Below are 27,841 nucleotides of genomic sequence, written 5' to 3' on the forward strand. Positions count from 1 at the left end.
TCAAATAGTGTCTATTCACTCTTGCCTTGAAAATCCCTAAGTTGTATGAATCGGAGAAGAGAGATGCCTATAGTTCTCCAATAAATTTACACAAACTGATTGTAAATAAAGAATATGTAACAATTTATAGTTAGAAAACATGCCTCCGGAAAATTTATATCAAGAGCAAAATAGCAATAAAGCAAAATATATTTAAGCAAAATAGTAATGTTGTACTCGTATGACTGAAAATACAAGAGTTAAAATGTAATCTCTGCCTGATTATGTTTAAACAATAATAATAAGTGCAGAGAGCTATAGGTTTATATACAATTTTCCCACAATTTCCAAAAATAAAGCTGAAGAGTTCGTTTGTTTGTTTGAACGCGCTAATCTCAGGAACTACTGGTTCGAATAGTATTTTTTTTTTTTTGTGTTGAATAGACCATTTATCGAGGAAATATAACATCACACTGAAACTATTAGGAGCGAAGAAAAATGGATAATGTGAAAAAAATCGGGGAAAATATTCATCCTTAAGTGCTTCAATGATGACCAAAATAATTATTCCACGCGGACGAAGTCGCGGTCACATCTAGTACCTATCGTATAAAATGTGACTGCGAAATTAATTTCAACGGATGAACACGACAGTTCACAAAGGCTTTGTAAGGATTCTTCTACAAGGCTGAGGTCTTAATTGAATTATATTAATCCTTTTATGTTTCATCCAGTTTAAACCTGCGTCCAGTTTATGTGACCTAAGTTATGTTCTAACTAAGATATAACCTGGATTTTTCAGGCAGGCAAATTCACAATTGATTACTTGAACTAAAGACCTGTTATCAATCAATATTTTGAACATACAATGCTTACTGGCGCATAGACAATGTACAGTCGAAATTCAAATTCAAGATTTTTATTCATTTCTGCCTAGTTGACGTTGTTGAAGAAAATACTGCAGTGCAGTTTATACCGCTTCTTCTGCACTGACGCTTTGGAAGCGGCATTAAACTTAATCAAATTATTTATTTGACGTCAACCAATGTTATGAAACCAAAAAATATGACAATTATTAGGTGATATGAAATGTCCCATAATAATCAAGAAAATTTTTGAGTTTTTGAATGTTTCATTGAATATCAAATTGAAGTGATAGTAGCAAGCTGAAGTGTAAGGTTCAGATCAGCTCCATGACATCAAAATATTATAGTCGTCCGATTTATATATATATATAGTATATTATATATATACAAACACAAGCAATAACACAAGGAGGTATTATGTTTCATTAATAGAAGTTTGGACACAAAAAAAGACAAAATAGTATGGCATTCAAACTAGATTTCGCAAGCGTGATAAATCGTTGTATGATTTCTTTATGGAAATTTCCAACTGTCACTGCATTTAGGCGCATGCTGACGTATATAATAGGTATGTCTGTGCGTCACATATCCACAATCTCATACAAGTATTAGATATCAAAGGGTTTTTATATATTGCGTTGTAAACTAATTGACTTTTATCATTTTTATCAATTTCTGATATAATTTCAAGGAATAGATTGCGAAGGATCAGGATTACTGTGCTATATGACAAACTAAGTGAATATACATAAATAAATATGTACGGGACAAAATAATACCGATTGATTGTGCCCCAAAGTAAGTGCGAGTCTTGTCTCGTGCGATGCTAACACGTCTGCGGCGCATACAGAGCCAATTGTCTTGAAAAGATTGATAGGCCACTTTCAGCCGTATGGCTTGATGATATAATTGAGATTCAAACAGTGACAAGTTGCTAGCCTAAAAAATTTAACCCACTTTGAAACATGTGGAGTATTATTCTGCAGCAGATTACGGTTCTAAAGGGCCATGTGGTTCCAGGAAGAATAGGACCACTCTATATATTTCACATGGATGTCTTAAAACGTGAAAATGAAGCGGTTGACACTGTCTATTCCACAAGGGATAAAGACGTGATTGTCTAGTAGGTACTGGTAACGCTCTGTTTTATTAACTAGCAAACCAGCATCGTACTTTTAATAATATCTATTTGCTTACGATAAATAGGTCGCGAAAATTGTGATATAATCTGCCTGAACTTTATCATAGCTGATGTAATGGGATTTTCCACCATTAGGTGTTATTGATTACCTTGTCTGTCCACCTTATTTGCAATGAAAGGTCAGTTATTTTCTATGAAATAGAAATGAACCTTTTTACAAAATAAGATTTTTTGGTATGCTGGGTGACAGATCTGTTAATGAGATAGTTCCGCCGTTTGTGTATTTTTTTTGTTTGTATGTTTATAATTTTTATGTAATGAAAATATTATAACTAATATCCAGCAGAACGTAGACTTTCACTCTTTTCGAAACTATTGGCTCTGTCTACCCCGTTAAGGATAAAGAGGTGCTATATGTTTGTTAGATATTTAACAACAGGTTTATAAACCTATGTAATACCATTTTATAGGTTTCAATATCATTTCATTCAAATTTGACAATAACTATACATTAACTTACTACACTTGGACTCCGTCAATTAAAAATGTAGAAGAGTCCTTCCAATTGTCTTTACATCGTCATAAAACAGCGTTCTACAAAATAAAAATAAACTCGCACTTGAATTCATAATACGAAATTCAATACGAATAACTTTCATCCAAAACAATTTTATTTTCTCTAACTTGAGGTTATTAATTACCTGTATTTACATATATATACTAGCGATTATACATATATATACTAGCGATTACATGAAAGTTGTGTCAATCCAGATAACATTCATTGTAATCAGCCCAAAACCCAAATATTATAAGTTAATTGCACTCTTTACTATTGTAAATGACTCAGACCCCAGTAATAAAGAGAATCGATGGAGCAGAATGCATCGTTAAATGCAAAGCGTTCCGGAACAATCTAGAGCTTTTACTGTCAGGGCTGCCATAAATATTTAGCACTTCAAACAAAGTTTGGTTAGGTATATGATAAAGATATTATTCTTAGGTCAACGTATATTTTTATATATTCAGTCTGTTGATTTTATTTAAACTTTGTTGTAATAGTTTAAGTTTTTGGGCGTTCTCGTTCTCGTCTAAATACTGTTTGTTACTCTCATAAGAATGAATAGTAAAAATGATTTAGTGGTATAAATTGTGCATAATCTTAATGACTAGACATATTGACTTCATCTCTGTTTCCTTTGATATTTTACCCACTAACCCAACTGAAACATATGATGTTTATGGCGACGTAGGCATCGGCTAAGGGAGGATGTTTTAAATTGCTATGCTGATTTGTTTCCTAATATCTATTCCGTCACACGAATTTAAGTGTTAATGTATGATAATTTCTCTTTCAATTTTTTTTTTGATTAATAATCATAAACAAATTCTAAATCACAGCCTTCTGGTACTAATCTAGTTGGCAAGAAACATCAGTATGTGCCAGTTACTTTCGCGCAGATTGTAGGTAATAGTCTATCAGGGAATCAGGAACTATTTTGAGGAAAGGGCTAGCAACCTGCCACAATTTTTGAATTTCTCATCAATGAATCCGTTTATATAGTAGAGTCGTTTGATTACAAATTCCGTCTACCCCGAAACACGTGATATACCAAAGTTGTAAAAGGCAATTCCATTGAGATATGATAGGGCAATTCAAAAAAGAAAACTAAGAGGATTAGTCATAATCACACAAAAATACACGTTAAAACTGTTTAGAAAGTGGGGGGTGGTCAATAAAAGATATCAATTTCATAATAAGCTTCGTATTTATTTAGTACATAAATTCAGATCAAATAATGCAGTACATGCAAAATGATATGATTATCTATACATTGAACATGTAACATCGATTTGTAGGTCGGAATAAATTAATAATCACATATTGCAGAAAAGGTGCTCATACTCAAAATGAAAGCTCTACTTAAGCCAACGATTACCTAAAGTGTATACCACTCCTTTCTTTCAGTGTTCATTAATTATTATTTAAATAAATAAATAAGTTCGTTTGTAATCCCTAGGTAAACTAGGTTTATAAAATAAAGAAGCTAATTTTAGCAAATTGTTTTGCGTCATCATTAAGACCCTTTCTGCAATACCCGATCCATTATAAATCTAAACATATTTTTAGTACCATGGCAGATTAAACTTATCCTGCTTTCCATTCGGAAATATAAACAATAATTGTTACGTATTTTCGTTTATTGACAAATTGTTGGCGTTTGTTGTTAAACTTCGGAATGGCAAAACAGATCGCTTAAAATTAAAAAGGAACTAGAGATGCAAAAAAAATCTGCATCAGTGCACCTAATTGTACCCACAGCAATCTCGCAGAGATATGGCCCAATTTAGCCCCCTCTATCATCCTAGACTTAGTAAATTTTGGTTCAGTTTTACTGTATCTTTTATAACTAACATTATATTAATACTATATAATAAAGCTGGTCCATTTATACAGTCAAACAGCATTTATATCGTAAGTAGAAACATGCAAAATTCTTATTAAAATGAAAATCAGCAATTGTTCGGACCTATTCTAGCAATAACTGATACTCTGTCTTAAATATCAATATCGACAGTTCTCACTATGACTCTATAATATTCTCTACTCTGAACACTTTCATAAAATGTTCCAACTTACAGATGCTCGTGTTATTAAAACTAACGCCGACATTCACATATGCGGTTGTGAAGTTAATGATCATCTAAAATAAATAACACCATTTAATTAGGTACAAATAACAAATCACAGATACCATTCGCAAACCTGCCAGACTCGGGCGCTACAGCCGAATATTGAATACACATAGCTGAATGGCCCGTCTCGCCTTACAATAACAGTCTTAGACCATTCATCGTACAACCTAATACTGACAACCGTGATTCGCAGACATGCAACAGTTAAAGCGAACCGAGTGTAGGGTTATTCCGACCTTCGAGGGCCGGTCAGCATTCGCTCGCGGCGCTCTCGTGGACTATCGGGTACATATCACAGATGGTGTGGCGCCGCCGGCGGTCACAGGTAGGGCATGCAGGCGGCGCAGCGCGAGTGGCGCCTCTCGGGGGACTCCGCTCGCGCCCTGCACACAAGCACTCGTTATTTCACGAGGAGCGTTCTTCCCGACGCGTATCCGAGCGACCGAGCGCCCGCTTCAATTTCTCGACCAACCTGCTGTGGAATTTCTCTGGTTCTCGCGACCGTTGGGGGCTAGCCGAGCCCTTGGGGCTGTCTGCGGCGCGAAGAGATGCTCGCGACGGTGGCGCGCGGCAGTAGGACAGCGAGCGCATCGCCGGGGCGCTGCGGTGAGGGCTCAGCGGGCCGCGGTGCCCCGCTGTCGACAAACCGGGGCCTTCCGACCTTGACTCGGACACTTTTCGCACCCGACCGACCCCCGGCCCTGACTTCTCCGAAGACTCCCGCCGGGACCGCTGCGAGTTGTAAATGTCCCAGTCGTTCTTCACTACAGGCATCATGAACGCCATCTCGGTGGCGGAGACGGTTACTCCTGAGTCTTAACGTTTTTGGAGGATGCCGGCCGCGGACCGAAAGTACGATGTTCGCGGAAACTCGCGGATCGATATGTAAATAATCACTGAAGTCCTGTAGCCGCTCTTTTATTTTCACAAATATTTTCTTGTTCAAAATATAAGTCGTCAATCAATGTCTCTTCGGAAGCTATTGAGAGTAAAGTAAAGCAAATGTTGGCTTTCACTTCAATGTCACTCGCACTGGTTAGATTAGGCAAGGATGTTCACCTTAGGACGAATTGCGGTAGAATGAAGTATTCGTGAAAACACACCCTGATATAAGGAAAATATTGGCGCCACTGTCGCAGCGGAATTATTCAGCAACTCAATTAATTTACCTAGGAATTCCATTTAGTAAATTTAAATCAACGAAAATATTACACAAGTTTTTATTTCAAATAAAACTAGGGATCTACATAGATATCACTGATTAACTTGATAAAATATTAAAATTAAAAAAGGGGTCTCAACTTTTCTTTAACAGAGAGCGCTACTAAATTAATAGTGTAGCTATTCGACAATAGATGGCGCTTTTAAAAGCACCATAAAAGCAAACGAAATATCACTTAAACCGTTTACATTCTCAAAATAAGCGTAGGGTAAACAGATGTCCTTATAGTAAATTCTTGGAACTACTGAAATTTGCATATTCCCAAGGTAAAAACGTGGTTTCTTGACAGATTACGATCGGTCGTGCAATTCACTGGAAAATATGATTATCATACCGTTATCACATCATTATAATCAACCGCATTTACATGTATATTTTAACCTAGGTCTGACTTAGATGGTTATATCTAAGACTGAGAGTTATATCATATCAGTCATTTCATCTTGGTCCTCAGATGAAATAGACAAAGACTAAGGCAAAGAAAATGTGTATATTTCTCGTAATAAGAAAACTGTGTGAGGAAACCAGGCAACTGAATATGTTAGAACCGATAAATAAGCAGTTTCAAATCAAAAACGTTGCGGAAGTGTGACTTGACTTGCGCACCTCTGGATCTTCTCCAGAGGTGAGGATGCAACCGGGACCTAACATTACGAGGCTAATCAGTTATAGATAAATCTGACCCATGTACAGTACAAGACGCATCGGCTATTATCGACAGCGAGGAATAGTGCAACCTACAACCGAATCAAACAGAACGAATACTCAATAGAATAACGAGCTTATTACAAGTGCATTAAACTTTAAATCCTAAAACGAAATGTCTACGGCTATCTCGCTCTTATTAGTAGTACATTTACCGGACAGATCAGTTCGCGGATCCAAATAAAGGCTAGGCTGTTAGGGTCAAAAATTTTCGCGTTATAGGCACCTTCTTTATTTGTATACAAATATTAACAGGCAAATGCCAGCTGGCATCTGTTATATAGCTGGGTTATATGGCCCATTGCCTACACGCGCCATACAAATTTTGACATTGAGGCAGGTACATATACATCGGCTTAACTTTAAAAAGTCGTATTGTAACTTTGGTTTATGGCTGGGATCAGATTAAAACGTCCCCAAATAACACAAGATGTGAATAGAACAAAATAATACATCACTTTGTGTAAAAAGAAGTTTAATAATATAGCGTGAACAGCGACATAATTATAAACCAACAATAATACAAAAGGTTAACACTATTTACATGAGACATTATTAAGGGCCATAAAAGGGCAACGTTTCTTGCATTTACAGATATTTCTCGCTACCTCTATGCTCGCATTACACGCTCAACATTTAATTTGTTTTACTATTATTATTTTTGGTTTATGATGTTTATAAGAAAGGCTTGGCGCAAAATGCCCTAACTACGACCCAGGCTTAATTAAGACTAATTAATAAATGCAACATTAAACTAAAGTAACATTCTTAATAATAAACAAATTACCGAGATTACAATGTTAAAACATAAAGCTCTTGGTGGGACAATTAATATCACAATTAAATCTAATAATGACAATTAAATATAAGGCAATGGATTACATGATAGCTCACGAGTCGAATTCGCTACGTTACTTTTTACATACCTATGTTTTTCTAAAAAAACGAATGACAACATGAGTAAGTTAGCAAACGTAACAATCAAACTGACGATAAAACATAAATCACACCTCTTTCCCGAAGGGGTTGGCAGAGACTACATCTTTCCACTTGCTACGATCTCTGCATACTTTTTTGCTTCATCCACATTCATCAAACCTTCCATACAAGCTCATCGAATCATCGATACAACTATAGCACGAATGCAATTCATGATTTCAGAATGATAATAAATATTTTTGAGTATTGATTTCAAAATAAATTATTTATTACAACAAATATAATATCCATCATACGATAAGAACATCTAAGAAAGAAGTATATCATTTCTACGAATAATTTACAGTCTCAGATATGTTAAGGCTGTTTAAGTAGCTGACTATTAAGCCGTTTTGAGCCTGATCTCACAAAATGGAAGTTGAATGAACACACAAAGAAAACTAGTTACATTTTGTCGTATTCTATACGAGAGACACCTATCCACAACCTTTTATCTCAGCATAAAATAACAAAACTACCGAACATTTTAAAACCCTGACAAATTAAGACTGGTATTCTCCTTAGCGCTGGCATTATGTTCATCTTTCGTCCTGTCCGGATCATAGTATCCGTTTAAATTGATCATAGTCAGAAGTTCCGCCAGATGGCGTTGGTAGCCGCATTCCATGAGTCTCGTGACGACTTTGTGGACGACTTTAGCAAGTTTCTCGAACAAATGGAACAATTCCTGGAGCTGATTGAAGCTGGTGTGCTTGAAGTGGCCGTTGGGCTCCTTTTGGTGCCATTCGCTGGAATAAACATGGAGACAGTGATTGTAAAAGCTGAATTAAAGATAAATAATTTACTTTTAGCTGTGATTTCAGATTAAGATTTTATTTATTTGGACAATTCATTGACAGATATACCTGCATAGGTTGTGGTTTTAACAAGAAGTCAAGAGCATATTAATAATTCAAACGCCACATTAGGTAATAATGTTTAGCAATTGCCATAGACAAGCTATCGCTCTTTCGCTTTTTATTATGATGTGAAACGGGACAGCAATAGTTTTCTGCGCGATAAAAACGGCGTCGCGTAAGGGGGCTAGAGTATAAGGACAAATAAACATCCCTATCTCAAATACACTCAAAAAATAAATGCTCCAAACTCACCCGGCCTTCAAAACGCGACTAAACTTCAATATCACTGTGAATATATCATTGAGTAACTTCATCACAGGCGTCGATCTGTTATTTAAAAGGCACCTAAACAGCACTTTCTTTATATACACCACATGACAATCGTACAAATCGTCCAAAGTTCTGGCTTTCTTCAGATCATTCTCGAATTCCACCCACGACGTTAGTATGCAAGTGGTGACTATATAGTTGTCTAACGCTCGTATCATGGCCGCCATGATGTGCCGGTATATTTGAACGGTTCTGTATTGCGGCGAACGTTGGAGTTTTCTCGAGTGCCGCTTCGCTGAGAGTTTAAGGATCTGGAATTGTACGTTCTATTTTATTAAATGTTCGTAGATTTAGTATTTGAAATTGATTAGTGTTTTTTTTTTATGTGCAAGTGTTGCTGCGATTCTGTAACTCTATTGGGAAACTTAGATATTATCAGAATTATATAATAAAGTATTATTATTATTTGTGTTTTAGAATTTAATATAAAGATGACACTGACTCGTTTTATAACAAAACTCTGAACAGAGTTAGTGACAGATTTTTAAAAGGATAAAGCTTTTTTGGCTATTAAAAAAAATAATGAACCTTTTGGACCAACATAGGCTACTTTTATAGAAACAGCTAGTAAATTATAAAACACGATCGCAGACAGCAAACTTACACGTTATATGTAAACCAACAAGAGAGACCAAAATAAAATTACAACACTCACTTCGAAATCCTCCCCAAGCACCCAGAAAATCCTCCTCATTTTGAGTAGAAACTGGAACACTCTTCCGTATCTTAACAAAGCTTCATTCGACAATATAATATTGAGCGGCCACTTCACGGCGTAAGTGAGGGAGAGGCACGCGAGGGCGTCCGGGGAACTGTGCTGCAGGCTCAGGGGGGGCTCCGACATCATGAATGACAGTTTTTCGGAGAATTTGTGAACATCTGTGGAGGGTTCATAAGATAATTAACTGTTTATTGCAGCAAATATAGCTGCATTTCCCTCACTCCTTTACTTTTGATAGATTTAAAGTTGACCAATTGGCCGTATTGTGTTCGGATATGTAAAAAAGAGATTTCTCACTCTCTGTGTAGCTTCCGTTAGTCGCCTCCTACGACAGCGACTAAAAAAATCATCTTATTCCACTTTAACGGAAAATATGCGTCTTTCAGAGATAATACACTTTAGGAATATCTCTAATAAATATAGAAAAATTAGTCACAATATAACGCAGACTATTTTGTTTCACCGCATTAGTAAAACATTGTCATCATTTTACATTTATCAACAATAGGTACTTCAAAATTTAACTTACGTGATATTGACGATCCCAGAGCCTTATCCAAAATACTATGTAACGACGCAAAGTTCAACAGCTCATGCGGATTCAATGTCCTCGACATCTTCGAAAATAGATTATGACATATACTCCTAGAGAACTCTCCATCCATTAGGAAAAAATAATCTTTCAAGCACCTCAAGTGCTCATACAAATCAAGATTCACCAAGAAATATGATAGAATCGAATTATTAACAACTTCTAACTGATATGTCAGAGGTAACATTACGGATCTTTGAAGGCACGCGGTCAAAGTCGCAATATTATCACTAGTTATCCTCTCATTCTTCTCTTCCGGTCCGAAATGTGCGAAAATGTTCGTGTACGGCGACTTTCTCACTTCCTCCATTATGACAGCGGGGTGGGTGTAACAAGAATACGCCATGTCTTCATCCATCCTTTTATTTAGATGATCTTTTGAAAATTTCTCTAAATTTTTTATACCGAACGGATCGAAATCATCCAAATTATATGAACCGTCTAAGATATCAAAGACGGAGTATTTCTTTGATAGTCTTTTACGAAATACTATATCTATGGTTTTTGAAGGAGAATTTTCTGGACTTAGGATTTGCGCGTCACTAGTAATTTCTGATTCGATAGTTTCATCGTCTATGATGGGAAAGGTAAAGCCGTCGGATGATATGTACTCTTTGTCTATGGTCTTAGTTGATTCTAATTCTTTGGATTCGCTTCGGGGGGTAAATATGTCACTTGTCATTGGTCCTTCAAGGAGGATATCCGCTGTTGTTGGGGTTTCTAAGTCCAGCTGAAATAAAAAATACATTAATACATTTTAAGGCAAAGGCATTTTAATTTTAAACGCACAAGCAATATTCGCTCCATATTTCTTCTCCTTAAATTAATAGCTAACTCTCCTTCGGTCGAGTTTAGTGCACATCTTATTTCTCTGTTAATTCTTTTATTTGTTGATATGCCTCTCTCTTTCTTCATACCGTATTCTCAATTGCAACATGAAGAAAATTTATATGCTTTAAAAAAAATAAGATTATCTTTAAAATAATGTATCATTTACTTATAATTGCCACAATTTATTTTTGAAATAAGTTCGTACTTAAAATACACAAATGTCAAAAAATCAGTAACCTACCCTCGGAAACAATTCGCCCGGCGTCACTGCCCCAGTATTGGGCGTCACCACACTATTACTAGAACATTCTCCATACGGCTTCAAATTCAGCGTCAAACTCTTCTTGATATCACTTCTCGAACCTTCCATATCCGAACCTAACACTCTCTTCTTATTCCTTACAGCCTCCTCCTGCGCTATATTAGCTGGATCATTTCTTACAACTTTCTCAGGAGGTAAATTGTACTCTACACCTAAAACTTTCTGCTTATTTATCAAGGCTTCTTTCTGGGCATCAGTTATAGGCGCTGCTTTTGTATTTTCAGACTTTTCAAGCCCAAACTCAGCCCCAAGAACTTTCAATTTGTTTCTTCTAGCTTCAGCAAACGCTGACCAATCTTGCAAATTATTCTCTTCATCAACTACATCAGTTAATGACGGAACTTTCATTTGATTATTCTCTTTGTCTGTCTGTCCAAATTCGTGAGCCATAACCTTTTGCTTATTCATTAAAGCTTCTTGTCGCATTTTCAAAAACTCCATATTATCGTACTCTTCATTCAAATCTCTACCAATGACAGCGCTAGACGTAGTTTGCGTTCCGACAACATTTCCTTGCGCATCGAGTGTCTTTGTATTATCACATTTATCATCAGTTTTGGCTCCTCCGAAAATACTTTTTGCTGCATTACAAATAGCACTGAAAACGTTATGACTCTCGACTTTAATACTTCCTTGTTCATTAAGATCTGTGACATTAACTTCTACTTCAGATGCATGATCTGACAAAACATCTTTACTATCATTAACATCATCTTGATCTAAACTCTGTATAGACATGGCCATACATTCTTCGTTTTTCTGATGTTCTAGTTCTAACTTTTCCCGTTTCAAATTCCTCTCTTCAGTGGATAGAAGTTGTATCCTGCTCTCGTCTAACTGCAACCGTTTTATCTTCCACTCTGTATGAATTTTACTTTTCTCCACTTCTATATTAAGCTTTGAATAATATTCCATGATTTTGTTTCTGAAAAAATTATACACAGAATATAAAAATAGCAAATTAAGTATACAGAAATCGTGGCGAGCACAAAAATATTGGTAAAAGACCTGCTCGTCTTTGCTAACGTTACTGGTATATTTGCAAACTTCGTTAATCAAAATCACTGCAATGGTATGTTATTTATTTTACTAAACCTATTGAGAAAGGAAAGTTATTTCAATAGACTTACTTTTCATCGTCTCTAATTTTGGCGTCAATTTGATCTCCTACAGCGTCTGCTGCCTTCTCTAAATCACTCCTCAATTTCTCACTTCGTTTCGATCGACTCTTGGCTGCTTTAGTTTCAGCCATCGCCGCTTCTAGAACTCTAAGCGAATGCTGTTTTTCGGCTATGATTAGTTGTGCCAATCTTTTTCTTTCAGCTGAAAAAGAAATATTGACTCTACTATCAAGGCACAAAAGTATTTTAAAACAACAAAGACAAGTCGCTCCCTGTGCTTATAACTTTACTTTGATTCGTTATCATAGGCGGACCTCAGACACTCTTCCTGGAAGTACATAATACAGAAAATGTTTTACTATTCAATTGTGGTCCATTCCCTACCCACTGTATCTCTTCGTCCAAACTTCAAACCGCAAACATTTTTGATTACCTTCCCATCCCACATACCTGTTTCCCTTTACCTATGACTTTGGGATCTTACGTTTACCATTTTATACACGTTATCCTGATTCCAATGAGACTAATAAGGGTCAATAAATTGCATTAAAATTTTTAATACAGAAAAAAATATTTCATTGTAAAATTAGGACCAGAAAAGGAAGTATTTTTATTACTAAAAATGATTTTAACAGTTTCAGTTTTTGTTCCATACCAAATTACATTTCCTTTATTAAATAAACAGATAAACTATCAGAGCTACTTACCAACAATTTTATCCATAGTCTCGGCCTGCTTCAAAGCGGCCATTTCAGTGAACGCCTTCCTCTCGGCTTCCCTCTTCAACACGATCTGCTGGAAACTGGCCGGCTCCCCGCTGACGAACAAGCAGCGAGTGCGGTACACGTCCAGCAGCCGCTGCTGCCGCGACAGCGCCTCGAAGCTGGCGCAGCACGATATGGAGGGGTGGTCTGATGAGATTAGCAGCAGGAGGGGGTCCTGTTGAAGTGATACATTCTTTATCAGGTCTTTATGGGGTCCACGTTTCTATCTGTTTACCTAAACAGAATAACTCAGACTCAGAATCTAATATAATCTACTAATATAATATAATCCTTTGTAAAATAATAATCTAAAACTCTAAATAATATAATCCTTTGTACCTACAAAGAGAGAAAAAAGTAAATAATATTGATGGTAAATGTATGGTTAAAATCAAAAGTAATTCATAATGACATCTGTTATTTAATTTAGCTTTTACTTCTCACGCCTATATATTTCTAAATGTATTATTCAACAAAAAGACGTATTAAAATTATTAACTTTTATTTCAATACCTAAAGAAATGGACTGCAGAAGCAAAACGCCGGTGAACGAGAGGTTTGTGTTCAGACCAAATTGTAATCTGGGTTGAGTCTGATTTACATTAGATTCTGAGGTAAGTTGATTTCTGATCCCACTAGCGCTAATAGTTACGGTACAAAAAAACAAAAGATTTAACAGAATTCCGTAGAGCGATTAAATCCGTGCCCTAATCCTTATAAAGAAATATAATTGAATCTACTAGAGTACTTTAATGTAAAATACTTACAGAAGGATTGCACATCTTCAACAGCCTCAGCGACTTGCCACAGAGCAAGATAAACTTAGCCAGAGGTCTAAGAAAGTCCGGTATTGCCACGCTCTGTGTTATATGAAAACCTTTGTCCCAATAACGCTTGGACCTGCTATTGATGTACTGAGAATCTTTTCTGATGAAAAATTCGTTGAATTGATCGTCCAGTTCGCCTTCAAATATAAATCTCTCGATGAATCTAAAATAGATCGCGTAATTTTGATTAAATATCACCGATATCAATTCGGTTCGTGCCGTGTGGTTCCCGGCACCAATAAAAAAAGAATTGGACAACTCCATCTCGTTTTCATCGATGTCGTAAAAGGCGACTTAGGGATACGCTTGTAAACTTGGTCTTCCTTCTTTTAGGCGATGGGCTAGCACCCTGTCACTATTTGAATCTCAATTATATCATTAAGCCAAACAGCTGAACGTGGCCTTTTAGTGTTACTAGATACTAACTCAACGATAATATATTTAATAATAAATATCTACCTATATACATAAACATCCAATACCCCGGGTATTGGATGTTTTCATTAGAGAAAGGTCGATTCTCAACATGCCCTGGCCAGGATTTGAACCCGGGAGGTTCACCGGGCCACCGGTATTACAGACAAGCGCACTACCGCTGCGTCACAGAGGCCTAACTAGTATAATGAAAACTTTATTGTTTTATTAGTTTTCTGACACATTTGGTCATTTCTAAGATTAGAAAATTGTATTCAGATATAGCATCCTTACTTGAAATAAACCTTGCATAGAGAAACCAATGAATTGAACATAGTAAAGGCGGTCTTCTTATGTGTGACCAAGTAAATTTCATTGAACAGATATGACATCAGTTCCGCGCCTTGAGGTAGGGTTGTGTCCGTTTCTGAAAAAAAAAGTTATATTTAGGAAATTCTAAATAGCGCCATCTATTTAACAATGGTTCAGTTTAGTCTGTAAAATATAGCTTGATCTCTGTAAAACATGTCAAACGCATACATTTTATGATCTGTCTTTTTCACACCTATGTATGTCATAATTGTATAATATGTATAAATGCTATCGGTGCGAAGCCGGGGCGGGTCGCTAGTTATTAGTAGAATAGAATATAATAATTTTATTTCAGATATTCATCCATTTTGTTAGTAACAAAAAAGTAATAAAAATAACGACGATTACAATAGAGGAAAAAATTCTTACCAGCATCGGCCATCTTGTAAATGGACACAATTGTTTCGATCTCATATTTGCGGGCTTCGACGTGATGCAAGATTTGTAGAAGAGTGGGGATGCAGTTAACGCCATCTACCGACGATTTGTTGCATTTCTCGTAAATCTCGGTGACTAACAGACGAAATTCTAAGAGATAACGTCTTATTACTTCTCGCGCCGCCTGTGTGACATAATTTAATTAAAAAAACTAAGAGAGGAGTAACCTATAAGACATTTTTTTTAATATTACGTTTTACTTATATACCTAGGAGTAGTCAGAGCTAATAATCTCGCTAATACTGAAAAGAATCCGCTGTATGGCTTTATGATGGAATTGAGTTTCAAGTAGTGACAGGTTGTTGACCCTTTCGTTGTATATTATTTACGTTTTTATTTAAGTAGTGACAAGAAGGTTATAAGAAGAGAAAAGGGATTTTATGATATATATTCCAACTAACATTACAAAGTTAACATTAAAAGAGATTGTGGCAAGTGGAAAGAGGTAGTCCCTCCGGGAAAGAAGCGTGATTTTCTGTATGTATGTATGTAACATTACACACACGTTATTACCTCATAAACCAGTCCTCGCGTACTGAAATGGTCATCATTTATCTGGTTGAAGGCGAAAGCATACAGCCTCCTATAATACGTTCCAACAGTCAACAATTCTGATACGTAACCCCTGATCTTCCCTTTAGAAATGCCTTCCAGGATCAGATCCTCCCTCATGGTGAAGCAGTTCCACTCCGTGTTGAATGGAAACGAGTTAGTTTCTATACCAACTGAAAGATAAAATGTATATTTTGTATGAGATTACGAATAATAAACATTATATTTGGTCAAATCAAGATTGAGAAGAAAATTGGTTCTGGCAACCAAAAAACATCAAAACATCTACTCGCATTTCCTTTGCTATCAGCTGACATTCTCCTACTGGTTTTAGGACTTTCCTCCTAACTTTAGTCCTGATAACATTTTCACCTTTCTGGAGAGGAGTAAGGGGGACTCTTTGACCGTGAACCTGAATTGAGTGAGGTTACGTTTACATGAAGCGACTCCCATCCGACGTCCGCAACATTTGCAGGGTATTTTGGGAAAACATAACCAACTAATACTTACTTATGAGGTACATCACGTGCCGTATGAACTGTTGCTCGGATATAACGTGGCATTCTGACAATACATCTTCGTGAAGATGGCGCCACAGTCGCATCTCCCGCGGAGAACTCGCTATCAACTGGCGATCGACTATTGGCGGAAGTTTTGCTGCGAAATTTAAAATTAAGATATGGATTTAATATATTGTCATGCTCATCATCCATCATACACCACCTGCCCCCGTAACATGGCACACGCGACGCCGTTTTTATCACCTCGAAAAACTGTTCCGCTTTTTATTATGACGTGAAATGTGACAGCGATAGGTCTGAGCGCGATGGAAACGGCGTAGCGCGTGTAATTTTAAGGGGGCTGGGGTTCGTTTGCACATAACGTCTATCCCATACTTATACGAAGCCACGCCCATTTGACGTCTGAAACAATGACAACCAAAAATAACTTAACCCCACTTGGATAATGGTTGTAAACTATTTCAACATCAAAAAGATGAAAGGTCTTATTTTACAGTGCCAGATACCACAGGGCACAAGTTGAGTGCCTTTCTTCTACAAGGTATCTGCAAAATATCTGCGACACAAAATGTTATTACCCTTTTATGTATTTTAAAGTTTTTTTTTATATTTATAAATAAAAGATCGCTCCATCTCTTTTCCATGGATGTCGTAAAAGGCGACTAAGGGATAGGCTTATAAACTTAGGATTCTTCTTTTAGGCGACGGGCTAGCAATTAAATAGGACCACTCCATCTCTTTTCCATCGATGTCGTAAAAGGCGACTAATGGGCTAGCAACCTGTCACTATTTGAATCTCAATTCTATCATTAAGCCTAACAGCTGAACAATCTTACAAGACTGCTGGCTCTATCATCAAGCAAAGAGTATATAGATGTGATTTTATAAATGAATGAACACATTAAGTTTCATGAATTCACTTTTTTATAATACACTCATGATTATCAGACTAACCCACAAACTCCCAAATGTCTTCAGGTATATCCTTATCAACTTGCGTGGCCAGCTCCCAGATGTCGACTGTACATTCATCACCGCTCGCTCGATACACTTCCTGCACGTCCGATTTAGCTGATGTACTTTGAAAAGAGACCTGGAAATATAAAGATGGATATATGAACCTGAGCATTGGTGGTCGAATCGGTAGGGTGCCCGGTTTAAATGCACGAGACGCAAAAAGGCACAGGTTCGAATCCCACCCCACGGCCATATAACAATGATTATTATTTTCGAAGTTATGTACATTAGTTTCAAAACTAAGTGATGTTCTTACGGTTAGGGAAAACATAGTGAGGAAACCTGCAAATTTAGGCAACTGAAGGTGTAACCATGATCAATCCAATACGGTTGAGGTTCCCCTGCAAAGGTTGCCGAGGTCAGATGGGAGGCACTTTGTGTAAAAACCTGACTCACCCAATCCAGGATTAAGCATACCCTGGGCTCCTCTACAGAGTGGTGATATGCACGCACAATAATAGTACTATCGGCACTGCCTAACCCGTAAGGGATATGTATGTATAATAAAGACAAATATATGAAATTCTTGAATTCACCTTCACATTGACTTGACTAGACTCAGGTATCCTCAGGTCTCTTGGCGAAGTGAGACGAGGGTAGTTGAATACAGCCTCAGAATACGGAGACAGATGGGTCGAGGTCATTGACGCCATTGACATTGGACTGAGGAAAGTCCTCAGTTCTGATGATGGCGGCTTTGAATTTGAGTTGAGATCCGCTAGAACTGAATGTAAAAGATTTTAATAAAAAGGTCCCTTTATTCCAAGGTTAAAGTTGCTTATGTAACTTTAAGGATAATGCCAAAAGAAAGAAGACATAAGTCATTACTTATGATATTAATATAAAAATTGTAATGGTTACCCTGTCTGATCTTTATGCTGGAAACTTGAAGATTCCATATATATCTTGTCTGTCTTGCGTGAAAATGAGCTATTTGGAACCAAAACCCTCACTATAAGAATATCAGTTTGCAAACAAGATTACATACAGATATGAGAAAATAGTTTTTGGGTTCCTAGCCTCACATTTTTTATGCAGGCACCTAAACTATTCCACAACCAGTGCTCAGATATAATGAGACACTGTGCCAAACACATAAACATTTCTTCCACCAACCAAAAATACTTACGAGATTTCGAATCAAAGCTCTGTACACTATAATCAGTGTATGTCTGAGATTGTTCTTTTAACAATCTATTAGCCTGGCATCTCAGTGAATATGGCAGCTCAAACACATGGGATGGATAGTATGGATACGGTTGAGGAGACCCAAATGATTGCTGGGGTGGTTTTGGCAACATATTATCTAACATGCCAAAAGTGAATGGACTCTGTAACAGGAGTTTGTATTAAGATTTAAGTAAAAGTAAACATTGGCACCCTATGAGTTTGTACATGCTAGGCTAAGCGCCATAAGTTTCACTAAAATATAATATTGTGTTTTTTAAACCTAAAAAAAACTTGCAAAGGTACTGTTATAACAAAAAATTCATCAATTCCTTGTACGTATTTACCTGATAAAGCTGTGACGAGATATCTTTTTTCACTGAGTCACTCAAACTCAGTAGAAACTTGAGGATATTATTAATAAGATCTTGATTTTTACCAAAGTCTTTATGTCTCAGAGCACTTATAATATTTCTCAATTCCACTGATCTCTTGTACTCTGCCACATTTCTGGTATTTTGATGATTAACAAAGTAATAACAAAGAATATCTGATAAAGGATCTCTGTGTGTTTGAGGTATCTCTGAATCCGATTTCTTCAAAATAATTTCATATGATCGCGACCTCATTTTATTCACTAGTTTCTTCTGTGTGATATTGCTATTTGAACTAAACTTAAGCGCTGTTTTACAGCACAGCTCAGAAATGAGATCAAAAACTGCATCTTCTTTGGAATCCATTATTTACCAGAAAAAAATTCAATAGGTATGCGATATGCAGGTTTCACTAAACAATAAAGTGTGCCAATAACTTCATTTTATGGTAATTATTAGTGGAATTCAGTCATAATACTTAGTATCTATCTAAAAACGTAAACAAAATTGATCCGACTTCTGTAGCAAACCTGCGGTACGAAAATTCATTTCTCGGGGCTGCCAATATATTACGTAAATTTTACCCCAAGGTGGAACACTTATTTATAATAATTAATCGACTGCGACCATGTACCGTTTTTTTGTATGTGATACAAATGTTTGAAAGTTTTAGTGACGAAAGCTGTGAATAGAAAGAAATTAAGAAAGTTTGCTTTGATAGGAGGCTCTCAGTAGACTTCCAATCAAACTCGAAAGTATTCTGAAATTCAGTTCAGTAATGTCAGCCCAAGGAAAATCTATAACCGGAGAGTTGACCTGCATTAGAAGTCTTTTGTATACATAAGATTGATTACCTAGGATCAAAGATTACATGGAGAGCGTGATAGTGATATTGAAAGAAGAGAAAAAAAAGCGGAGAACATGGGAATAGAGCGTTACATCCCTTTATGAATAATCAAAACCTGTCCGCAAAGGCTCGCCTGGCATGGCATAAGGGCGTGTTGGTCCCAACAGTTGTCAGAATAAGCACTAAATTAGAATAAACGCGATGGAAATAAGTGCTTAGGAGTATGATCGATGTAAAAGTGATTGAGTAAGAGGATAAGGATCAGCATGATATTGGCTTGGAATGAATTGTGATCTGAAAGAAGATATACTTAGTGGCGGGATTCTCATCATATCGAGAGAATGAGCGAAAGCGGGTTGACTAATCAATGATCATTTATTTTTATTTATTTTATTTATTTACGCCAAAAATACAACGGTAGTAGTACACCTCTTACAGTATTTGGCAAGGAATTCTTATAAGTGTAACAAAATAAAATAAAATCTTGACAGTCTTCATTTCAACTAAAAGGACAAATAATAAGTACCTATACTATGGGTATGAAACAAAGAAGTAACTTACAGAAACAAACAAGTTGAATGCGAAGAGCTTACCATAGAAATGATCCTATGAAGTAATGTACACAAGCCAACGCCTTTCTTTACATTTTCCTGTCGTGGGCCTACTGGAAGAAATTTAGTAGTGCCATTGTACTGATTTTCTCTTTTTTTATATATTTAAGTTCTATTCTCTTTTTGTTCCTTGATGTACATAAATATATAAATATATGAAGGAAGTGTGAACTATTGTGAGTGGCCTTCTCTTCATCAAATAGGAGACGTTTAGCCAAAAGATCAGATCACGAATTCCTGTAACGGTCAAAAGTACCCGAAACCGACAAGCTTATATGAAGAGAATTATGAATGTGGTTGAAGCGAAAGAATTATGCAGGAATCGTAGCAAGTGGAAAGATGTACCTAGTTTCTGCCTCCCCCTCCCGGAAAGAGGCATGAATTTATGTATATCTGTATACATGTATCATTAGTTGATATTTTTCTTTTCGAGACAGTTGGCTTTTACTACCTCGCAAAGAATTGAGTGTATTATGTATATGTACTTGATTTTTACCACAATTTTGGTAATATCTGTAGAATGGCAATTATTATTTTTCGAAAATGACTTCGACAGTGACAAACCGACAACTGAGTAAATTGCACTTTGGTGAGAAATAATGACATCCATGACAATGACACTGAAAGTAGAATCATTGCTCTGCTCAGGCCATGAAGCTCATGCTCAACTTTATATTGAATTACCGTTAAGAAATTGGTATCGTTATTACTGTTAAGACTGTTAAACGTTAATTTTTATAGTCAGTAACGTTAACCATACTGATTGATTTAATGACGGATTCGCCGTGAACAGTTCTAATCGCGTCACGTGTCGTACAGTTGCGTGGCGCAAACTTTAGCTAAGTACCTATATTTTAAAAAAGAACAGATTATTATTTCACATAATAGTAACGCTATTTATAACAGTAATTGGTAACGTTATAAGATTACATTACCGTATCACGCTTATAACGTTATCAATCAACTATAACGTTATTTAACGTTACTTTTAGTGTTAATTTGGTAACGTTTACAAGCCCTGGATCTGAACATTGCTGTTTTGATGTATACCTAACCTGTATTTTTTTGTTTTATCAGCATTGGAAAATATAGATTCATATAAAATAAGTATTAAGTTGCCGATTAAGAAAAGAACATCATTATGAATCAAGCAGAAGTCACAAAATTGGTATCAAAATTGCGTATTCCTGTACCGGCCACACATCGAAAACTACGGAATTCCAAGGGTCCTGAAGGCAGGCTAGATAAATTACGTAAAACTGTGACTGGTCTCATTAAATATGAAAGAATCGAACTCAACTATAATAGAGGAGACGAAGCTCGTCAATACGCAGAACGGGTAATATTTTTTATCTCTTTTATTTAAACTTTTTCAAAATTTAATCCCATCTACTTTTATGTTAACGTGATGATTTTTTTTTATTGCAGCTTATATCAGAGGCAATACGTCATGGAGACTGCCATAAACCCACAATGGAAACTGCAGATTTCTGGTTACTTGAAAAAGAGCTGATCCACAAATTGTTTAAAGTTCTTGTTCCACGGTATGAACAGTCTAGTACATGTTACACTAATTTGGTTAAGGCACCAAGGGCTCAAAATACAAGAAATACTGATAAAGTTGTTTTGGAACTAAAGGGAAACCCATATCCACCTCTGATTAATAAACAGGCTCAGAACCGACAGTTGATCCAAAATATTCTTCTTGATGCTGCCAAACAAGACTACAGGCAAGCAAAATATGCTGAAATAGCAGCAAAAATGGGTGAAGAAAAACCAGCACAGCTAGAAGAGAAACCCACAGAAAAAGCAACTGAGAACTGAAACCAAAGTAGTTACATTATTGATTAGTATTTTTAGGCATTAAGAATATATGCATTTGTTTCACTTTCTGCCTTTTTTTTGTGTGGAATTTGACCATAGTGCAAGAATACACTGTTTTTATTAAGACTTCCTATGTATTAGGATACAAACAGATATACTCTTATATTGAAATTAGGTCATCATAGCTATAATAATGTTGCTATACATGTGTTACCTATAGTGGCAGCAACTTGATAGCAATCTGAAGCTGAATGTTGAGAAGACGGAGTACATGGCCTGTAAAACAGGTACGGCACCTGTACACAGGTGATAACCTGGTCAAGCGTACAGACCATTTTAAATACTTGGGATCTGCACTTCATGCGTCCAAAGACATCAATTGCAAGGTCAGAGGCTCAGATAGCAGTAGTCTGGGCACAGTGGGATGAGGTGCGGGTATTGTTTGTGACCCCAAAATGCCAGTTAGGCTAAGTGCAAGTCTATGTATAAACCCATCATTAGGCCTGACTTGTTATATGGCAGCAAGACATGGCCTATGCTGGAGCGACACAAGCAAAACCTGTGAGTCATTGACAATGAACTGAAATGCATGAATATATAAATAATAATGTCATAATCATCATAATATTTCTGATTGAAAATTTCATAAAATGAAGTTGAAATGTAATGAGCCTGTCGTTTATAAGACCGCAGACTCTTTGGTAAACGGAGTCAATGCCTCTAGTTGGTAGTTACCTCAGTATTCATGGTAATGTAAGAAATTAGTAAAATATTAAACACGCTAAATTTTAAAAAAGCGTGTCCTGAACAGGACCCCATCCTGTTCAGAGATTAAGAATATGATAATTTGCCACTTAATATTGCTCTGAAAATTCACTTCCGGTTACGTCACGCTAGAAGTTTTCACAGTTTCCGGCCGGTAAACGGATTGTAACCATTTCCATTGTAGATTAAGGCGCTACATTCAGATTACATGTACCTCGATGCGGGCGAGAGGCTCACCCCGCGCGGGGCTCACCCCCGACCACGCTTGCCCCGCTAGATCGCCGCGCACCGTAGCCGCTGGCGCGTGACCTCACGTAACCCGAATAAAGTTTGCGAATGCAATGGAGTCCGCATCAGAATATTTTATTGTTTTTGATACAATAAAATAATTTTACAAAAAAACATACATATATTAAATTACATTATAAGCAATGATATAGTTGCGGATGTATGCAAAAATTTTGTATAAAATGAATAAGTTTGTAATGGTTTTAAAAAATCTACTCGTAATTACTTATTCGATTTCGTTCAATCAAAGGTAATTTACATAGTAATGTATATCATATATTTTTAGGGTTCCGTAGCCAAATGGCTACGGAACCTATGGTTTTCTATATATGGTTTTCTATCTTGGGTTGTCGTTGATGTCGGCGTCGGAATAATGCCATGACTATCTAAGTCCATAATATCAACTGTCGACTCCACACCATCCGCACTTCTCTGTTCGGACATTGTCAACGACGATATCGGAGACAATTTATTTTTCCTAAAAATTAATAACAATCAAATAATGGGATAATGACTGTGATCGTGCCAAATGAAGAAAGCGAAGAAAAATAAACCCTGCGACGTCTTGCAGCTGAGGAGATACCCTGAATAATACAGTTACCTAGGAGTAAGTACCTATAGAAAAAGACAGAACAATCATCCAGTAAAAAGTACTGTTTCCGTAGGCAAAGACCAGGGCAACAACTAGTGACAGTATAACCGACGGCGGCGGAGCTGTTGTTTGTTGTTGTTTTATCTATCTATCTACCTACTGCCGCCCCGCCACAAGCCGGTATCAAATGAAATATTTTTCACCTTCAGTGTTTGCGGAGAAAATCTCAGTAGGCATCTATATGTCTATCTATTAGTAAGTGTAATTAGTACCCACCATCTTAATTGTCCCATATGGGAAGCTCTTTCAAGGTTTTTTTTTAACATGCTAACATTTAACATGCTATCATGACGTAAAATTATACACCTATTTACACTAAACGAAACAAAAAAACTGTATTAAAAACTAACCTAAACTATCTATAATAGGTATATTTCAGAAAGTACCAAAAAAAAAAAAAGTATCAAAATCCACGATCCTAAATACCTACGTAATATCACCCCGTCCGGCGGAAAAGCGACGCGTAAGATTCAGAGATCAACGACACAATTCAATAAGCTGAGCTGACAATTATGTACAGAAATAAATTCAAACAAAATGAATGTGGGAAATTAAATACTTCGCAGAATATTTTTCAACGACGCTCGGAGCGATTGGCACAGGTCCTGCGTCGGAGAATGTGATCCGCGGAGTGAAGGCACGCTTACAAAGGATAGCGCTTTATCCCACCCGGTCGTGTAGGAATGAGACAGAGATAAAGTGTCAACACTCTACTGTCCAGTACTATTGTCGCAACAATTTTAATTCCTGTTTTCATCTATTTAGTTTAATTACGTCTAAACAAAACATCCAATCGAAATTTCATCTTCCAGAAGTTATTATTTTTTAATGATCTTCAATTTGGTACAAAATTCAAATTTTAAATCCTTATAGTTTGAGATAAATAATCGAAATCTAGACTTGTGTTCCTGAATTTTTTTGATCGAGGATTTTTGTTCCAATCGTGTTTTCATCTTCCACAAATATAATTGAATATATTTACTTTCATATGCAAAAATATTGAAACGATGCAAGTTATATTTTATGAGAAAAAACCAAGTGAAAATGACCCAAAATCTATGATGTATCGCCTTAAATCTAGAACTTTTCTTCAGTTGTATGTTTAAGTTGACAAAAAAAAGAAATATTGTGAAAATGTGTGTGACAAAACTATGAAGATTTAATCTGCCTTGTTGTTCTTCTAAATATTAAATTTTATTTTGTTGATACCGACTCTTGTTATATAAATTCAGTCGTGTCGGAATCGAATGGTATAAACAATTAAAAATGCCTTCTTCAGCCGACGACTAATGAATGCTATGCCGACGCAGTGTATGTTTTCTACATTTTAGGTTATCAAAATATTATCTTATACCACAATATAGCAGTGATCCTCTTTTGTAAGCAAAACAATAACTATAGTAAGCACTTATCTCTCACACACCACCAAGTAAATTTCTTATCAGTAAATTCATGCTTATTATCATTTTGCTCTCTGGAGAAGTGGTTTTATATCGGACTTTAATTTTTGTACTCTGAGAAGACTATAAAAACGCAATGTCAAAAATTGTTGTATTGGGTTCTTGCAGCGTAGATTTTACAACGTAAGTAAAGTTAGACATAGTCAAACATACTCAAAATACATATAAACAGAAGCACATTGACCTAGGTAGTTAATATTTTATTGCTTGTGAAATTAATATGTACAGGTATGCACCAAGACTACCGAAGCCCGGAGAAACTCTTCATGGTACAAAATTTACAACTAGCTTTGGTGGAAAAGGTGCTAATCAATGCGTAGCAGCCGCCAAACTAGGCGGGCATGTCTATATGATATGCAAAGTAGGTATGTAGACACATATTGTTTTCAGAAATTACTATGATTTGTATTAGTCTAGTGATATCTAGTGATACCTATATAAATCTAGTGAGTAAAACCATTTTTTTTTAAATGTAAATAGTTAATTTTTTATGAAGATGCCCGCAGTCGTAAACCAAAATATTTACGTAACTAGGTACTAATAACTACGGTTAGTGATGTAAGTACTATCGACAACAAAATATATCGATTATTTGTTTAAAAATTATATTTTACAGTAGATATTTAAGAAAATATATAAAAAGATTCTTATTTATAATACATTAAAATACACAAAATGACGTTGCTGTTATATAATGCCTAAACATCGACAAAGGTTTACTTAGGCACAACGAAAACATATCGAATCGATTATAACATAGGGTTGCTAAGCGAATTATTCAGAAAAAAATCTGTGTATTGTGATGAGGACTGTGGAATAAGAGACTCCAACCTATTAAAAAAATAACTACTACCATAATATATATTCTATCTTTCTACTTCCTTAATGAGTATTAGCTCTAATTTAATATTAGTAGTTAAGCCCAAATGTTATTTTAGAACAATTTTATTGAACATTCTACCACCAACTACATTCTGGGTCAAATTATTATCTTTGCATTCTGAGATGCTCCTATTACGACTCTTTATAGGTTACTAGATGCAACTCCATTATTGCACAATTAATTTTGCCACTTAGTTTATCGAATATGGCAGGGTAGCTTTTTATATAATAGATTTGAGTGCGTTTAGCCGCAGAGAGAGTAAGTGATACAAGCGAATGTTGAGACTATTCTTATTAACAAAACTTTATTTAGTATGTATCAATATAGGTAGCAATAATGTTGTAATATTGCAATAACTATATTGTATTCATTATTTAACTATAATTAACAAATATATATTTTTATTATTTAACAGGAGACGACCAATGGGGAGAAAATTATAGAAATCACTTTAAAGACCTAGGTATTGACGTGACTCATGTCCAGATAACACAAAATGTCTCTACTGGAATAGCCCAAATATGCGTGTCAGAGAGTGGAGAAAATCAAATAGTTATAGTGCCCGGATCGAATGGACGTTTAGGAAAAGTTGACGTGCGAAGTGCTTCGAAAATTATAGAGAGTGCCGAAATACTTATTTGTCAGTTAGAAACACCGTACGAGACAACATTAGAAGCATTCAAATTAAGTAAAGGAGTAAGTACCTACCTAACTATATGATCTTCCGATACCAACAAGGAAGTCACACAAATGAATATTGCCGATCATGGACAATATTTTAACTTTTTATGATTTCAGTTAAAATTATTAAATGCTGCCCCAGCTCGGAAAGATATACACGAGTTACTTCAATATTGTTCTATTCTATGTGTGAATGAACCAGAAGCTTCGTTACTAACTGACCTGAATGTCGATATTTCGTAAGTGCAATTTAATTCGCCATTTATACCAATTGTAGAACAAATTCACGTACCATGGTAGAAGCTTACACGTGTTGTTCATTTGGCTACAAATAGTGTTTTTTTTTGAGTACCTAGGTCGAATTTCGTAAAATTGTTACGTTTTAATTTTACAGGAATGCTGCTGATGCGTTAAAAAAGTTATTAGATAAAGGTTGTGAGATTGTAATTATTACAATGGGAGATAAAGGAGCTGTTTATTCATCAAAAAAAGATCCAAACCCAGTTCATGTCTTTTGTGAACCCGTCATTCCTGTCGATACCACAGTGATTATAGTTTTTTATTTAAGATAAAAGTACCTTTAGCCCACAGGATATTCATGAACTTTGATAAGGAATAAAGTATGATCTCTCTCTTCTGACAGAGATGAGAATTAATATCTTACCAAAGTTCGTGAATAGCCTAGCCTTACCGATATAAATTATAACCTGTCTATAAAATTCTGTCACATTTTTTTCACAGTTCTCGTGAAATAACGATTATCTTTAAAACTGAAACTTTTTCAGGGAGCTGGTGATGCTTTTGTTGGTGCACTTGCAACATTTTTAGTCAAGTACCAAGATCTGCCTTTGCATCAGATAGTCGGAGCTGCATGCGATGTGGCGACCATATCGGTCACTAAAGAAGGAACGCAAACAAGTTACCCAACAAATTATAATCCATTCAACAAACAATACAAATATGTGATGCTATGAGCACATTTTTAAATAAAACATCATGACATCTTATACCATCAAAGT

The 27,841-nt window shown here is 36.0% G+C and overlaps 4 protein-coding genes and 1 long non-coding RNA gene across 5 annotated transcripts; 2 read left to right on the forward strand and 3 right to left on the reverse strand.

Annotated features, from left to right (window-relative positions):
- Positions 1-3,736: 3,736 nt before the first annotated feature.
- Positions 3,737-5,777, reverse strand: LOC106135683 (uncharacterized). The gene is made up of 2 exons (XM_013336047.2): positions 5,156-5,777; positions 3,737-5,066 (listed from the first exon to the last, which is right to left on the reverse strand). Exons 1-2 carry the CDS (start codon positions 5,467-5,469, stop codon positions 5,003-5,005), a joined length of 378 nt encoding a protein of 125 aa, XP_013191501.1. The 5' UTR covers positions 5,470-5,777; the 3' UTR covers positions 3,737-5,002.
- Positions 5,778-7,083: 1,306 nt separating this feature from the next.
- LOC106135753 (gamma-tubulin complex component 6) lies at positions 7,084-19,360 on the reverse strand. The gene is made up of 16 exons (XM_013336127.2): positions 18,785-19,360; positions 18,400-18,601; positions 17,807-17,994; positions 17,208-17,346; positions 16,243-16,389; positions 15,694-15,905; positions 15,112-15,304; positions 14,665-14,797; positions 13,897-14,119; positions 13,073-13,304; positions 12,375-12,567; positions 11,164-12,169; positions 10,029-10,821; positions 9,434-9,657; positions 8,701-9,029; positions 7,084-8,337 (listed from the first exon to the last, which is right to left on the reverse strand). The coding sequence occupies exons 1-16, from the start codon at positions 19,175-19,177 to the stop codon at positions 8,076-8,078; spliced, it is 4,869 nt and encodes a 1,622-aa protein (XP_013191581.1). The 5' UTR covers positions 19,178-19,360; the 3' UTR covers positions 7,084-8,075.
- Positions 19,361-21,272: 1,912 nt separating this feature from the next.
- On the forward strand, positions 21,273-22,156 carry LOC106135697 (large ribosomal subunit protein bL17m). Its single transcript, XM_013336064.2, has 2 exons — positions 21,273-21,608; positions 21,698-22,156. The coding sequence occupies exons 1-2, from the start codon at positions 21,411-21,413 to the stop codon at positions 22,091-22,093; spliced, it is 594 nt and encodes a 197-aa protein (XP_013191518.1). The 5' UTR covers positions 21,273-21,410; the 3' UTR covers positions 22,094-22,156.
- A 1,303-nt stretch (positions 22,157-23,459) lies between these two features.
- On the reverse strand, positions 23,460-24,779 carry LOC132902534 (uncharacterized). Its single transcript, XR_009657160.1, has 2 exons — positions 23,801-24,779; positions 23,460-23,761 (listed from the first exon to the last, which is right to left on the reverse strand). It is a non-coding gene; the product is annotated as an uncharacterized LOC132902534 (long non-coding RNA).
- Positions 24,780-25,100: 321 nt separating this feature from the next.
- LOC106135748 (ribokinase) lies at positions 25,101-27,829 on the forward strand. The gene is made up of 6 exons (XM_013336120.2): positions 25,101-25,381; positions 25,487-25,623; positions 26,557-26,837; positions 26,940-27,061; positions 27,217-27,367; positions 27,608-27,829. Exons 1-6 carry the CDS (start codon positions 25,335-25,337, stop codon positions 27,794-27,796), a joined length of 927 nt encoding a protein of 308 aa, XP_013191574.1. The 5' UTR covers positions 25,101-25,334; the 3' UTR covers positions 27,797-27,829.
- Positions 27,830-27,841: the final 12 nt, after the last annotated feature.

The sequence above is a fragment of the Amyelois transitella genome, chromosome 15 (assembly GCF_032362555.1).
Source record: "Amyelois transitella isolate CPQ chromosome 15, ilAmyTran1.1, whole genome shotgun sequence".
NCBI lineage: Eukaryota > Metazoa > Arthropoda > Insecta > Lepidoptera > Pyralidae > Amyelois > Amyelois transitella.